The following is a 13604-nucleotide window of genomic DNA, read 5'->3' on the forward strand; positions in this document are numbered from 1 at the left end:
ATTTGGTGCAGTGTATTTGGTATGGCTGACGGCTCTCACCTTTCCTCGGGTATGCTGGGTGTGTGCTGAGCAAACATCCTGGTGAGCTGCATGTGCTGGCCAAACCCTACTGATCCAGAGCAAAACTAGCTGTAATTTCACCCTTTACTTGAGATGCAGCAGGTCCTGGGGCTCTAGTAGTGTAAAATACAGAGCCCTTTGGGTGAACGAAGGGACCCACCTCTGTCCTTTTTTCTCTCTTTTTTTAAACTTCAGAAGTCCATGGACTCCTTGATTTTAGGCTGCGTAAGTTCAGGCCAAAAAAACATTATGAAAGAAGTGCTTGGTATTTCCAGGGTAGAGGCTAACAGCTCAAGACAACATTACTAGCGTGCTGGAAAGGGAGTTTCGACCTTTGTGGGGTTAAGGTATAAATTGGTGGTTACACCTGGAAAGACAAAGTCTGCTGGGCTGACTGCACTGCAGAGCTGTATTTGTACAAGCTGACCTAGGTTCCAGGTAACTACGAATGATTTAGCTCTAGCAGTGCACTCCTCTTATCTCTCAAATCTTCAAACGTTGATAGAAAATACAACAAAAATATTAAATATTGTGTTATGATTTTTTCCCCAATCTCTTTCTTTCCCTTTTGTTCTTAAGGCTGTTATTTTGTTTCATAACAATTTTCTTGAGCAAAATCAACATGCTCTTTCTCCAACTTGAAATAATTAATGCTATTATTTCCCTCTTAAACTACATGCACATGGTCATGCTTGGTTTGTATGCAGAGAACAGAGAATATGTTCTTGTCCTTGCAATTTTTGAAAGGATTTATTCAGGAGAACCATGAGCTGAGCTGTGAGCCATTGGTGCAGGTGGCCCCTGTGAATGGGCAGTGGGAGAGTATCCAGGGCTGCACTTATGCAGATCACATTTAGCAAGGTCTGTGCAGGGTATCCCAGTAATTCCTGTCTGTGATATAGAACTGAATAGTTTAGTTTAGTTTAGTTTAATTGGAAGGGACCTACAATGATCATCTAGTCCAGCTGCAAGCAGGACTTGCAGGGTGCAAGCAGCAGTGAGTGCCAGGTAATGTATAAATAGATGGATGTATATATGTCAACACCACATGGCTACATGACGTGGTTTAATTAAGACTTTGCCCCTTCTCACCCTCTCCACAAGTAACATCCAATTTAGGCCTGTTGAAGGATAGAAGATGCTCAAGTCTTGCTGCTGTACCTTGGAGCTTGCTCCCGGCCCATGTAAGCACAGACTCATGGCAAAACCGTTTGGACACTAGGTGAGTCTGAGCTTGCATATACAATATAGAAGCAGGCATGGAAAGAAACACTCCCCATCGAGCAAGCCTCTTATCCAGGTGTAAAGAAAAAAACATATCAAAGGGAAATATTTCATGTGCAAATAGGGTTCTTGATTATAGGTTCCATTTTTATTAAATATTCCAGTTAGGTCCTGCCAGATTGGAACTTGGTGATTCATCCATTTGAGGCAATTAGACTCTGAGTTGCCATCCTTGCATTTGTTTGGTTACTTTCTGCAGCATATACACGTGCTTGCAGTTAATCTGCGTGTAAGGTGTAATTTATCTGTCTGAAGACTGCACTGTGAGTCACTGAGTTCCCTCAGGGTGTCCTGATTCCTTTCCTCTGATAATCCTTAAGGAATATCCTCGGTGCTGCTTGGTTTTTGCTTTCCCTTTAGAAACTGAGTTACACAGTAAATGTGACATTAAGCATCTGCATGTAGCAGGCTGTAATTCCCATTACAGGTGAAAATGCACCCATCTCGCTCCTGAACTAAATACTACTATTCCAGTCTCAGTATTTCTGTTAAGAATCTGTCAGCAGCCTTAGAGGAAGATGCAGAAAATATATACATATATTTGCACTAAGTGATTTTTTGACATCAAATGTTCGGCTACCATCTTATGACCAGGGGAACGTAAAATGAATGCTGTTAGAGACTGGCCTTTTGAAGCAGGAATCTGGCTCAAAGCCTGTTTAATTTAATTTAATTGTTCATTTAATTTATTTAATTCTAGTATTTGAAGATCTGTTTAAAATAAAAAAGCCACTGGACTGACTTAATTCCTACTTGATTTCACTACATTCCATTAAGGCATTCAAACAATCTGTGTCTAAAAATTATGCACACTGTAGAACTTGTTTTGTGTAAGCACTCATTAGCTTTTTGCATTGTTTTAATGTATACGCACAAAGAAAAAGCCCTACATTAAAACACAACAAAGAATGCAAAATTAAGCACTTGAAAGTCAGAAATTACACAAGGTAAAATAGCTTGTGTAAATCTAATTTGGCCTCTCTGTGTGTTCACATAATGTCTCTGTGTTATATATACATACATATATATAAAGTGTATAATATTTGTGCGTGTACAGTAAGAAAAGCCTTTAATTACATGACTACCTACTGTTTTTTCCACAGAGTGCTTGCTTTATTCAGTGAACAGGATAGACCTGCTTCACATGTGGGTCACCTTACTGTGAAGAAGGCTGCTCCCTATACAACGCTACCTTGTTAATTGTAGAGGCAGGTGAATCACAAATGAGGTGGGAGACTGGAAGAAGAGTTAAGGGGTGTCACTTCTTCTCCAGAGAATTAAATTCATAACTTAGAAAGTAAACTGGCTGGCTGCTGACAGGTATAGAGGTATCTGAGCGAGCTCCTGAACTCCCCTCAAGGAAAATTGTCAGGACAACAAGCCTATCAATTTAAGTTGCTGGTCTGAGTGAACTTCACTGATTTACCCTTCTGTGAAGTAGGGGGTGCATGCAGTAACTGCTCTGCAGGCAGATTGGAAGGGGAACTAATTACTGGCTAGGAAATGGTCACAATCAGCTGGTGGAGGTAAATTCTTCTGGCGGCACAGCTGTGTCCAAAAGATAACATCTGTTCGCAACCTGGACCAATCTAGGGTAGAACTAGCTTGGGTTTATCTTTCTTACCATACAGTTGCTAACAGTCTACATCAGTACCATTGTCTTCATTAACTAAATTTATAACTTCATTTAAAAAAAAAAAAAGGTAGTGTGACAAAGTTTATTTTCCTTAAATCCAGGTTAACTGGCTCTAATTATCTTACCTACCTTTATTAATCCAGTGCTGCATCAGCTCCTCCATCAATTTGCTCAGGAGTGATGTCAGGCTTCTGTCTCTTCCTCAAAGCACCATATGATGTTATTCCAGTTGCATTTGTCTCATTATGTGAGTGCATGCCTTGAGACTCTGGAATCTGATTTACAAAAGCACTGCACATTCACAGTTGGCAACAGGAGCTGTGCTTTGAAAATACAAAATGCCGCACCATGCTCAAGAATGCTAAACTGCTGGGAGCCGCAAGTGCCCAAAATTTCATGTTTTCACCTTAACCTATCTGCCTCCGAGTTTCCCAACATGAAAATAAGGTAATAAACCTTCCCCTTATGGAGACACTTTGAAAATAAATGCATTAGTATTTGTGAAACACTTGGATACTTTATAGGGGAGAATTATAAAAAATCCCATGAGGACATTAATCATTAGTTCTTGAAAGCAGGGTTTGAAGATAGTGCATTAAATAAGTCATGGGGCTCCATACTGAACAAGGAAAAAACAAAATATTGAATTGCTTCTCATTAAGACCCAGGTTCTCAAAGGTATTTTAAGTGTCTAAATTCTGCTGAGAGTCAGGTCTTCTTAAGTCATCATCTGGTTTTTTCCTTTTTATTTTTATTTATTTACTGAATAAGACAGGAGATCTGCAAGAAAAATTGTACATAATCCTGTAATTATAGGTTGCATCATAATGCACTGTTAATTAAAGGTTGCATCAGAATGCATGTGCACAAGATTTGGGGCACAAATTAACATTGCCCAAGCAATCTTAGTTACAGCATTTACCAACGTCAGATTGGTTGACTTTGCAACATCTCTGATCTTTTCTAATAATTAGTGTACAAATAATTTTCTCTGGTTTTAGGGTAATAAACGAAGCCAACCGCATTCCCCATCACGCTCACATCCCTAGCTGATGGGGGATGGGAACCCTTCCCCTGCTGCATCCCTACCCATATGGGGTACAGGCCTCTGCCTGTAGAGTAAATGACACAAGTAATAGATTGTCATCTTCTATTCGAATCAGCATCAGGAAGGGACAGAACAGTTTGCCAGTGAGTTTCACTAATGTTTGCTGACATCGGAAGAATGGTGAAAGTCAGGTGTCTTTGGTTCAATCAGGATCGGAGGAGAGCACGTTGAAATAAGTACAGGCTTTTCTGCCTATTCCCCAAATGTCTTAGCCCCTTTTACCATTTTCAACTCATTCCTCTTTCTTTCTGTTTATCTTGCCTCACATCGAGCTCTCCCTGGCCCTCCTGAGCTGAAAAATCCCCTACGGCATCTGGATAAAGCCCTGCACATCCTGATCTGACCCCATAGCTGATCCTGCTTCGAGAGGAGGTGGGACTAGAGACCTTCTGATCCCTTCCAACTTGAATTACCGTGTGATCTTATGAGGACATCATGCTTTTCTCCATTATATAAATAGTCTGCATTCCAATAGGTGATTTTATTAATCAATCTTTGTACCAAGTTGCTTTGCTTTATTGCACTGTCATAATTTCACCTCTACACTACAGGATTCCTTTAGACAAAAAAGGCAACCAAGCATACATCCCATTAAACAATAAAATATAGCTAGGGTTGTTTTTATGTGGAATGAGGTTGTTGCAAATTCCACATAAAACAGGAATTTATGCCAGGAGCTCTTCAAATTACTGTGGCTGGCCTTCCAAGAATCTGGAAATGCTAATGCTAAGGCAGCTTGATTTTTTTTTTCCTCCTCTCTGTAAACATGATGATATTTCTCTGGGTCCTGGCTTCAAATCCTCTGAGCCGTGGCAGGGTGCCGACAGACAGAATGCTCGTTCTGCAGCGGAACAAAGTTCACTGATTTCCACCTCTGTCGTGTTGTCCCAGCTCTGAGGCCGCTGGCTCTGCCTTACGGCAGGGATCAAACCGCTCCTGTCAGAGGAGACCAAAGCCATCTTTTCTGCTCCTCCTCTCCAAACTGTTGAGGACCTAGGTTATAACAGTATGCAATTTCCTTAATATAACTTGGCGAATGTGGAAAAAATAAGCCAAAAGACATTGATTCATTCTCTTCTTGAATGCAACTTATCTTTTAAATGGTATCTTTTTGTCTTCTAGCAGAGGCACCCCAAAGATCCTATGTCTTCTCTCTGAGGTCAAGGAGGCACTGTTGGAGAAACCATGCTTGAACATGAAACGTAGCGTCTTGTGACGCCTTGCACAGGAGAGAGAGGCTTGCCTCTGTAATCTTAACTTCAGCATTTACTCATGTGTAGGCTCCACCATGCAGCTGGAATATTCCTTTCAAGTCTTTCTCATTTCCTCATTCAAACCAAAACCAATTTTCACAAGAATATGTAAAGGCATTTCTGTTATTTGAAAGATATTTTTCCATGAAGTTTTGCTTCAGTAGTGCTTCTTTCATCAAAAATTTATTTCTTAACTCCTAGAAATGTATTTTCTTTCCTTTTTTGTCCTCAACCTTGTACTCAGAAACAGTCTCGCGAGGATTAGTTTCAAGGGTGGGAGAACTTCTACTATGTAAAAACACGTAACTCTCAGGAATATGCTACCTCTGAAATTTTTCAGCTCCAAACAAAATCTCAGGATGTAGGAGCATCCCAGAAGAGGTGTTTCGGATGAAAATGTTTGATCAGCTTGAGTAAGGGTTGTCACCTCTCATTATGGGCTTTTCATTGTACCGTCTGACTTTATCCTCTTTCTACAGATCTACTTATTCACAGTACGCCTACTTCCTTCTCTAAGGGCTCTTCTTTTCCCTCCCACCTCTTCCAAGTTTTCAATTCTTTCCTTTCTTCCAGTCAAATTTTTCTTTCCTCAAAACTCCAGCTTAAGACCTCCATTCCCAAAGTCCTCTTCCCCTCTCCATTTCTCCCTGCCAACCCCAGGCCACGCCGAGGCCTTCTCCCCTTTGTGGTAGCTGGGAGTTTCTAGAAGACCTGTCCCAAATGATCCCATCCCAGAAGAAATCTAGGAAGGGTAGGAAGCAGCCAATCGGGCTAAATCGTGAGCTCATGAAAAGGAAGCACAGAGAAAGTAGACCAGGTTTCCATGGGGTAAGTGCAGAAGTACCACCTAGCAAGAGCAGACAGAGACAAACACGAAAAAGCCAATACAACAAATAAAACTTAACTAGCAAGAGCATCGCAAGTAACAAGAAATCATTCAGTAAGTACATCCGTGGTAAGAGGAAGTCAAAAGCAAGTGGATTACTCATCAGAGGGAGAAAGCTATTGACTGATGCCGAGAAGTCTCAGAGTGCCTCAGGCCTTTTTTTGCACCAGACTTGGCCAAAAGGGATCATTTGTGATCGGGTGATCGATGTAATACATATTAACGACAAGAGAATGAGGTTTCAGCCCAGATTGGCACAGAACCAGTTACGAGAGTACTTGGATAACTTAGAGGTGTTCAAACCAACAGGCTGGCTGGTCTTCACGTCCGGGTACTGAAGGAAGTGGCTCAAACAACATTGGAAACACTAGTGTTCATCTCTGAGAGCTCAGGGAAGACGGCCAGGGATCCTGCTGATAGAAAAAAGGCAAAACTGGTGCCTATCTTTAAAAAGGGCACTTTAAAATAAATAAATATATAAATAGACCAGCCAGACAATTTTTCCCCAGGAACCACCTAGTACAAATAGACACATTATTTGTAAACAGATAGAAGGAAACAAAGAGATAAGCAGCTATTAACGTGGACTTGTCAACAAGAAATTGGGACAAGCTGGCCGAATTTCCTTTGGCGATAGAGGAACAGACCATGTTATGGAAGAAAGGAGCAAGGGTGGCAATCATCTGTGCCTTGGTTAGGCTCTGCACATTCATTCAAAAATGAAGGCATTCCGTTTATGTGAAAAAGTCGGGCAGTGGGTACAAAACTGTGGAAACAGCGGTTGTCAGTGGTCTACTGGCAAACGGGTGGATTGTAGATGCAATTCCAAAGAGGTCTGTCCTGGGGTGTTTCCTTAGCGGCCTTCAGAGATGGCATTAACCGGGGAGTGACTGCAAGTACATTAGAGGATGAAATAAGAATTCAAAATAATCCTGAGAAATTGCTTGGAAAGCACAGAACGTGACTGAAAAGCAACAAGAAGAGTTGTTTTTGCAGGCAGGGTTAACCCCCTGCACACAGAGAGGCTGGGGCACTGCTCAGGGCATGCTGCAGGCAGCAGCTGAAGGGAAACCAGAGGAGTGCTGGGCCAACGGCTAGCCAAGGGGAGGTGGACAAATTGCAGCTGGTTGTCATAAAACCATGGCGCGGGGACGTGGCAAGAGCCATCAGATGTGAAAGGGCACTGCAACACGGGAAGAGAAAGAGGAGACTTCCCTGGGCAGGGAGCTCCAGGTTCACATTTCAGCAAGGAATATTCCCATCGGAGAGCAGGATGAAGTGTTGGCTGGGGAGGCTGCAGGGCCGCTGGGGTACCGGGGATCCCTCGGACAGGACTGAGGGAAGCTCTGCAAAAGAGATCCGGAGCCACCAGTAGACGGGAAACCTTTTTGGTGTCCTATGTAAGAAAAGCAGCCAAGCGGGGGGGGGAAGATGTGAGGAGTCGATGGTGTATAGTAACTCGCTTGCAGAGACCGGGTCAAGTAAATGAAAAGCCACCAACAACTTGCTCTTCCATTTATATTCGGTAATGATGCCAGTCCTCTTCTAACGCACACAAGCATTTTCTGCCCACTAGCCATGTTCGTGTGTACAAGCATATATTGATCTGTTGTCTCTCTTTCCCTTCTTCCAAAGGCAAAAATAACCGCACAGTTCAGTAATGCATGGGCTATGCTCCATGATGAAAATAGTCTGAGGCACTTACACACTGAAGTAAATTTAGCTTAACATAAAAATAACCTTCACGAATTTGAACTGTCTATTTTACAATTAATTTTACGATTCATGTCAGCCGTTAACGCGATTATTATTTTTTTTAAGCGTGTACTAATTTGACAGCCTGACCGAAGCAACGCAGGTACGTCTCCTCCCACCGCTCTAGGTCTCGGAAACGTCCCCCTCGACTTCGGGTTCTTCCCCGCGGGTCTGTCCCCGCTCCAGCCTGCCCTCCCCAGCCCTCCAGGGCGCTCCTGCCACTCGGCTTCCCCGGTGCGGTGCTCCTCCAGCCCCGCCAGCCGCAGCTGCACTGCATTATTAAAGGGATGCCCCGTCAATAATTGATACGGAACTAACAGCGCGCCGTAGAGCCAGAGCACCTCCTTCCCCGGCCCTCGCCCTGCCCGCCCCGGTGCCGCTCGGCCGCCCCACAACCGCGCTACCTGCCCCGGCGCGGCGGAGCGCGGCGCGGCCGCGGGGCGGCGCGGAGCCCACGCGGGGCGGCGCGGAGCCCACGCGGGGCCGCCCCGCCGCCCTCCCCTCCCCGCCCCGCGGCGCCGTCGTCCCGCCCCCGGCGGCGGCGGGTCCCTGCAGGGGGGCCGGGCCGGGCCGGGCCGGGCCGGCGGCGCGGCGGGAGCAGGTGCGGCCGCCCGGCACCGCGGGGGGCGGAGCGGGGAGCGGCGGGGCCGGGCCGGCAGGTGGGGGCTGCCGGGAGGCGGAGGGCGAGGAGCCGGGCGGGCTGCCCGCCCCTGGAGGTGCGGCCGGCGGCGCGGCTCGGCTCGGCGAGCGGGCTGTCGCGGGAGGCGCACGGCGGCGGCGGTCCCCGCAGCCCGGGCCGCGGAGGGGCCGGCGGGGCCCCTTGATGCGGAGCCAGATGTGTGGGACGGGGGGCTGCGAGGGGTCGGCGGGGGGGTGCCGGGGGCTGCCGCCGCCGCTGCTGCCGCGGCCGGGGGGGGACCCTTAGCCGTGCGGGAAGCGGGGAAGCCGCGTCGGGAGCTGTTATTTTGTTTTCCTCCTTCCTTTGCCTTCCCTCTCCTCCCTCCTCCTCCTCCTCACCAAAACCGGGAGAGGAGGCGTGTTCCTAGAGCCTTGCTGCACCGGTTTTGCTTGGTTTGTTGTTGCAGGGTTTGGTTCGCAGGGTGGTTTGTTGGGTTTTTTTTGGTTTTTTTTTTTTTCCTTCTTCTCTTCCTCCCCCCCCCTTTCTCCCTCCCTCTCCTTTGGCCCATTGCATGCTCGGATCCGGCTGGATCCTTCTTTTTCTTTTCGGCGGTGCCTCTCGGCGGGGGGAAGGGAGAGCTGGGATGAGTGCAGCTTGACGCACAGGCGAGGGGAGGGGGGGCACCGCCGGCAGCTGCAGCGGTTCGTGGCCGCAGGGTGCGGGTGAGGAAGGGAGCGAGCAAGGGGCTCGCTCGGTGCCTCCCCCTTTCTTCGCCCCTCTCCTTCCTCGCCTCCCTCCCCCATCCGTCTCCTGCCGGGTCCGGCTGGGAGCGTGTGTGCAGTATATTACGTCGCAAGGTGTGTGTGCGTGGAGGAGAGGAAGGGAAGGACTCGCGAGGGAGCCGGGGCTGCCCCAGCCCCCCCTTATGTGAGCCCCCCCCGGGCGGCCGGATGGCGATAGACCGGCGCCGCGAAGCGGACGGCGGGGGCCGGCCGCTGCCGGAGGAGAACGGCTCGGTGCCGGGGGCCGTGGGGGGGGGACCCGCCGCCGCCCCCCCCGGGCCGCCCCCCGCCAACGTCGCCGGGGCCGAGATCCAGGCGGTGCCGGTGCCGCCGCCGCCCGCCGCCTGCAGCCCCCTGCTCCTCGACTACGACGGGTCGGTACTGCCCTTCCTCGGGGGGCTGGGCGGCGGGTACCAGCGGACCCTGGTGCTGCTCACCTGGGTGCCGGCCCTCTTCATCGGCTTCAGCAAGTTCTCGGACTCCTTCCTCCTGGACCAGCCCGACTTCTGGTGCCGGGAGGCGGACGGGCAGGGCAACTGGAGCGGGTCCCTGGCGCCCAGCCACGCCAACCACAGCGGCAACGGCAGCATCTTCCCCCCGCCGGGGCTGCCCACCCCGGCGGGGGGCAACGCCAGCGAGTGCGACTGCCACGAGTGGCACTACCGCATCAGAGCCGGCCTCGTCCAAAACGTCGTGAGCAAGGTGAGAAAGGCGGCTTCCCTCAGCACCCCACGCCCCGTCCAGCCCTCACGGACCCCCTCGGCCCAACCCCGGCCCCGCTCGGCACCCGCTCTTCCCAAGACAAGGGGAGCAGCTGGACACGCGGATCTGTCCCTGCCTGCCGCTGCCGGGTCGCTCAGATGCCCCGTGAGTTACCTTCCCACCAGGAGTAAGTCCCGCACCCCTGTAATCCTTTCCCTCCCTGGGTGTCACGCCGGGTGTCCGTCCTGCGGGTTTGCACCTGGGTGCTGGTTGCGGCACTGAGCCGCAAAGTTATCTCCTGAAATGGGATCCTTGGCGGCTCTTTGGGATCCCGGGAATGGCAGCTGTCCTGCCGTCCTGAGACGCAGGTGTCTGTGGGGAAGATGCTGCAGGCGAGCGTCACCAGCTAGCGCGGGGAAAGGGTCGTGGAGAAGGCTCTGGTTGCGATATCGCTCATCTTTGTGCAAGTATACTAAAGCAGCCGTACAAACCAAAAACCAGGTTGATTTCTGGGGAAGCTGATGAGGTGGTCACTGTTGGGAGGAAAACGAGACAAAGTTCTGCTGAATTCTTCTTGTTTTGTACTTATTCCCTTGATAACTGTTACGGTAGAGCAATAGAAGAAGAAGCGTCTCACACAAGTTGTTGTACTCCAGAGGCAGAAAGTACGTGCTGTTGTTTTGTGTTTCCTAATGGAATGGCTAAGGTGGAAAATTTCTAGTGAGGAGGGCTGCGCCACTTTCTGCTCTTGCTTCATATTTGCTGAGCAGTGTGTGCAAAAAAACGCCTCGCCTTTTCACTTGAGAGCTTTTGCTTTTTTATAGTACCGGCCCTGCAAAAGCCCTGCTGGCTGTGGATGGGCCTCGTTGGTATTAACAGGCAACTGGAGCTCTTGGAAAAGTAAAATGAAACTGTTACACCAGGAAAGTAGTTCCCTTAATCTCAGGACCCCCCCCCTCCCCCCCCAAGATCAGCAAAAATTACTTCCTGCCTGAGGGCAGTGTTTTGGATTAACTGTGCTTACCTAGTTGGGAGAAAGAAATGCAGCAATAATCAGACAACTGGCATGATTATGCTTTGGTCAGCTGGCACGCGTTCGTATGTAATCATTGAAAATAATTTCAGTTTTTCTTTGGGTACCTCGAAGGCGTGTGCAACAGGGAAAAAGCAGGTAAAGCAAATCCCTCAAAACCTTGAACCCAGAATGGATTTAAAAAAAAAAAAAAAAGTAACTCAGCTACCCTTCTTTCATGAGAAGAACACAGGCACATGGTGGACTTGAATGGTTTGTGATGTAGAAGTGCGTAATGAAATTTGACATTTAAGAGAGGCAGATTTTCTTCTGTTTATAACCAGAGACTGAGCTATTCATATGTTTTAGGTTTAACACTGATGCTTAAGTGTGGAAAAAAAAAAAGATCTTGAAATATTTCTTTTTAGGGTGAACTGTAAAAAAAAAATTTTTTTAAATGTTTGAACCTTTTGAAGGTCATCATCAAGCTGGCCACAAAAGGTCGAGGGAGAGTTAGTTTGCTATCTTGCATGCTTCTTTAAAAATAATAAAAAAAGCGTTCTTGGGAAGAACTTGTGGTAAAGGGCAGATCAATTTTAAGGAATAAATAAACATCTGTGGTCCCTGCTGTCTTGTTTTCTATTAGAAAGAATAATAATCATCTTTTGAGACTATGGGTTTTTCCAGTGTGGAGTTTTTATTTTTGTTGTATGCTTGCTTCCAAAAACTTGGCAGCTTTTACGCTTTGATTTGTAATCCCATGTAATTATAATTAGGGTGTTTTCTTGGGGTCAGGATTCCTCCTTAGTTTGTGCTTTTGTTTGGGGGGTTTCCTGGGTGGGTGTGCTGTCTGTTTTTATCCTAATGAACAAAGGGAGGAAAAACCCAGGCAGAACATCAGTGTAGCTTAATTCGGACTTCCTTTCTTATGACCCCCCAGGAGCTCTGATAGTGTGGGAGCAGTTCTCCTAACTGCTGACTCCTCTTACATGCATCCCACCAACCTTTGTGAGAAAGAGCTGCCCTGGATGAATTCAGAAGACTGGATGTTCAGATCTCCCTTAACTCCCCTCAAAAATACATTTGTTTCTGTAATGTATTATGCAATGTTCTCATTTTTCTAAACAGAGTCTTATTAAATCTTAGTCTAATATACGCTCATCTGTGTGTAGTAGCCAGGGGTTATATTGAAATGTCATAAAGAGAGCCAAAAGTATATTAATAAAAAATGCACTTTTGTTTGGCCAGTAAATCCCCTTGTTCTCATCTTCAACAGTCCAAGCTAATAGCTGCTGGATGCTCCATCATTGCTTTGTCTTCAGGAACGACGAAACATTTGTGGTTATTTAGCATGAAGCATATTTCCTGTTCTGCGTTTTGTTGATGTATGTGCATGTGAGATGCTGCTGTCCCCTGTTTCCCAGGAGCAGATATCTGTCCTTAAACTGTGTTAAGTTTCACTGTCTCTGTAGTCTCTCTCCTAACAGTACCTTTCATCAGATGTTGTCTCTCTGTCCAGGCTTTCTCAGGTCTCCCTTCCCTGGTGCCCATTTTCTCCTAGTCTGTGTCATGCTTGGGATTGATGGAGTGGAGGTCTTGCTGTGTCCGGCCCCGCTTCCCTTCGAGTCTTTGCTGGAGCCAGGGGTGGCCTGGCACCTTCCTTGAAGAGTGGCATTGCCACACTAGGCGCTGCCATTATCCTGACCTCCTTGACTGAGTCACTGGGAAAGGTGCTTTTTATAGTGCTGCCAGTCATTAGAAGTGGAAATGGCAATAAAGGACGTACTGCTTATTATTTAACACTGTTGAAATACATATAGCAAAGAGGTCAGATGCATAATTTAACCCCAGGGATTCCAGTGGCCATATTAAATCACCCAGCTGAGCTAATGTCCTGACCTGGTACATAAATCTTGGACTTCAACATGGTTTGTACATAAATATCTTCCTTCAGGACAATTCACTTGTAAGGCTTTTTTACTGCTAAATGCTTCTTTGAGGATTTTCATCTATTCTTTATCACAACATCACCGTTATCACACTGCTATAAACAGAGTGCATGTGTATTGTTTGAGAGATGTATCCTGAACTAGCCTTCAGGCAAAAGGCTAGTAAAAAAAAAAAAAATCTGACTTTCAGACAGTCCATGTATCTTGCCACTGTCCAAAGGAAGGATGCTGAGAAATACTCTCCTTTTTTGCCCTGGGGAAACCCGAGGTCTCATTTTACCCATTTGCAAAGTGATGCTTCAGGTAAATTATCAGCATTAATGCAATAAACAACATAATGACAACTAAACATACATAGCCGTGAAGCCTAGCAGGAAGTTGGAGTGTGTACTCAGCAGGGACTTTTCTAACCTTCTCGTTAACTTCTGTAGTGCCTGGATCTTCTGACCATCTGCAAAGCCAGCCTCTAATCTTGGGGCAAAGTTTTCACAGAAGCTCTTAGTTACAGGATTGATGGGTATAGGTTTTTTCCCTCCATTACTAGGATGACCTGTCCGC

General features: G+C 47.3%; 1 protein-coding gene and 1 long non-coding RNA gene across 5 annotated transcripts in view; one reads left to right on the plus strand and one right to left on the minus strand.

Annotated features, from left to right (window-relative positions):
• Nucleotides 1–717: 717 nt before the first annotated feature.
• LOC128138708 (uncharacterized) lies at nt 718–8473 on the minus strand. The gene is made up of 3 exons (XR_008234123.1): nt 8387–8473; nt 3110–3298; nt 718–951 (listed from the first exon to the last, which is right to left on the minus strand). It is a non-coding gene; the product is annotated as an uncharacterized LOC128138708 (long non-coding RNA).
• A 165-nt stretch (nt 8474–8638) lies between these two features.
• The window catches only part of SLC22A23 (solute carrier family 22 member 23), a 119839-nt gene continuing 114873 nt past the window's right edge, over nt 8639–13604 (plus strand). For 3 of the 4 annotated variants that reach the window (XM_052780096.1, XM_052780107.1, XM_052780116.1), the window contains exon 1: nt 9139–10085. In XM_052780096.1, coding sequence (XP_052636056.1) covers nt 9552–10085 — 534 coding nt within the window. In that variant the 5' untranslated portion in view covers nt 9139–9551. Of the gene's footprint in view, nt 10086–12037; nt 12197–13604 lie in introns of those variants that run through there. The other variant, XM_052780125.1, reaches the window with a different exon arrangement.

This window comes from Harpia harpyja, chromosome 1 (genome assembly GCF_026419915.1).
Source record: "Harpia harpyja isolate bHarHar1 chromosome 1, bHarHar1 primary haplotype, whole genome shotgun sequence".
Classification (NCBI taxonomy): domain Eukaryota; kingdom Metazoa; phylum Chordata; class Aves; order Accipitriformes; family Accipitridae; genus Harpia; species Harpia harpyja.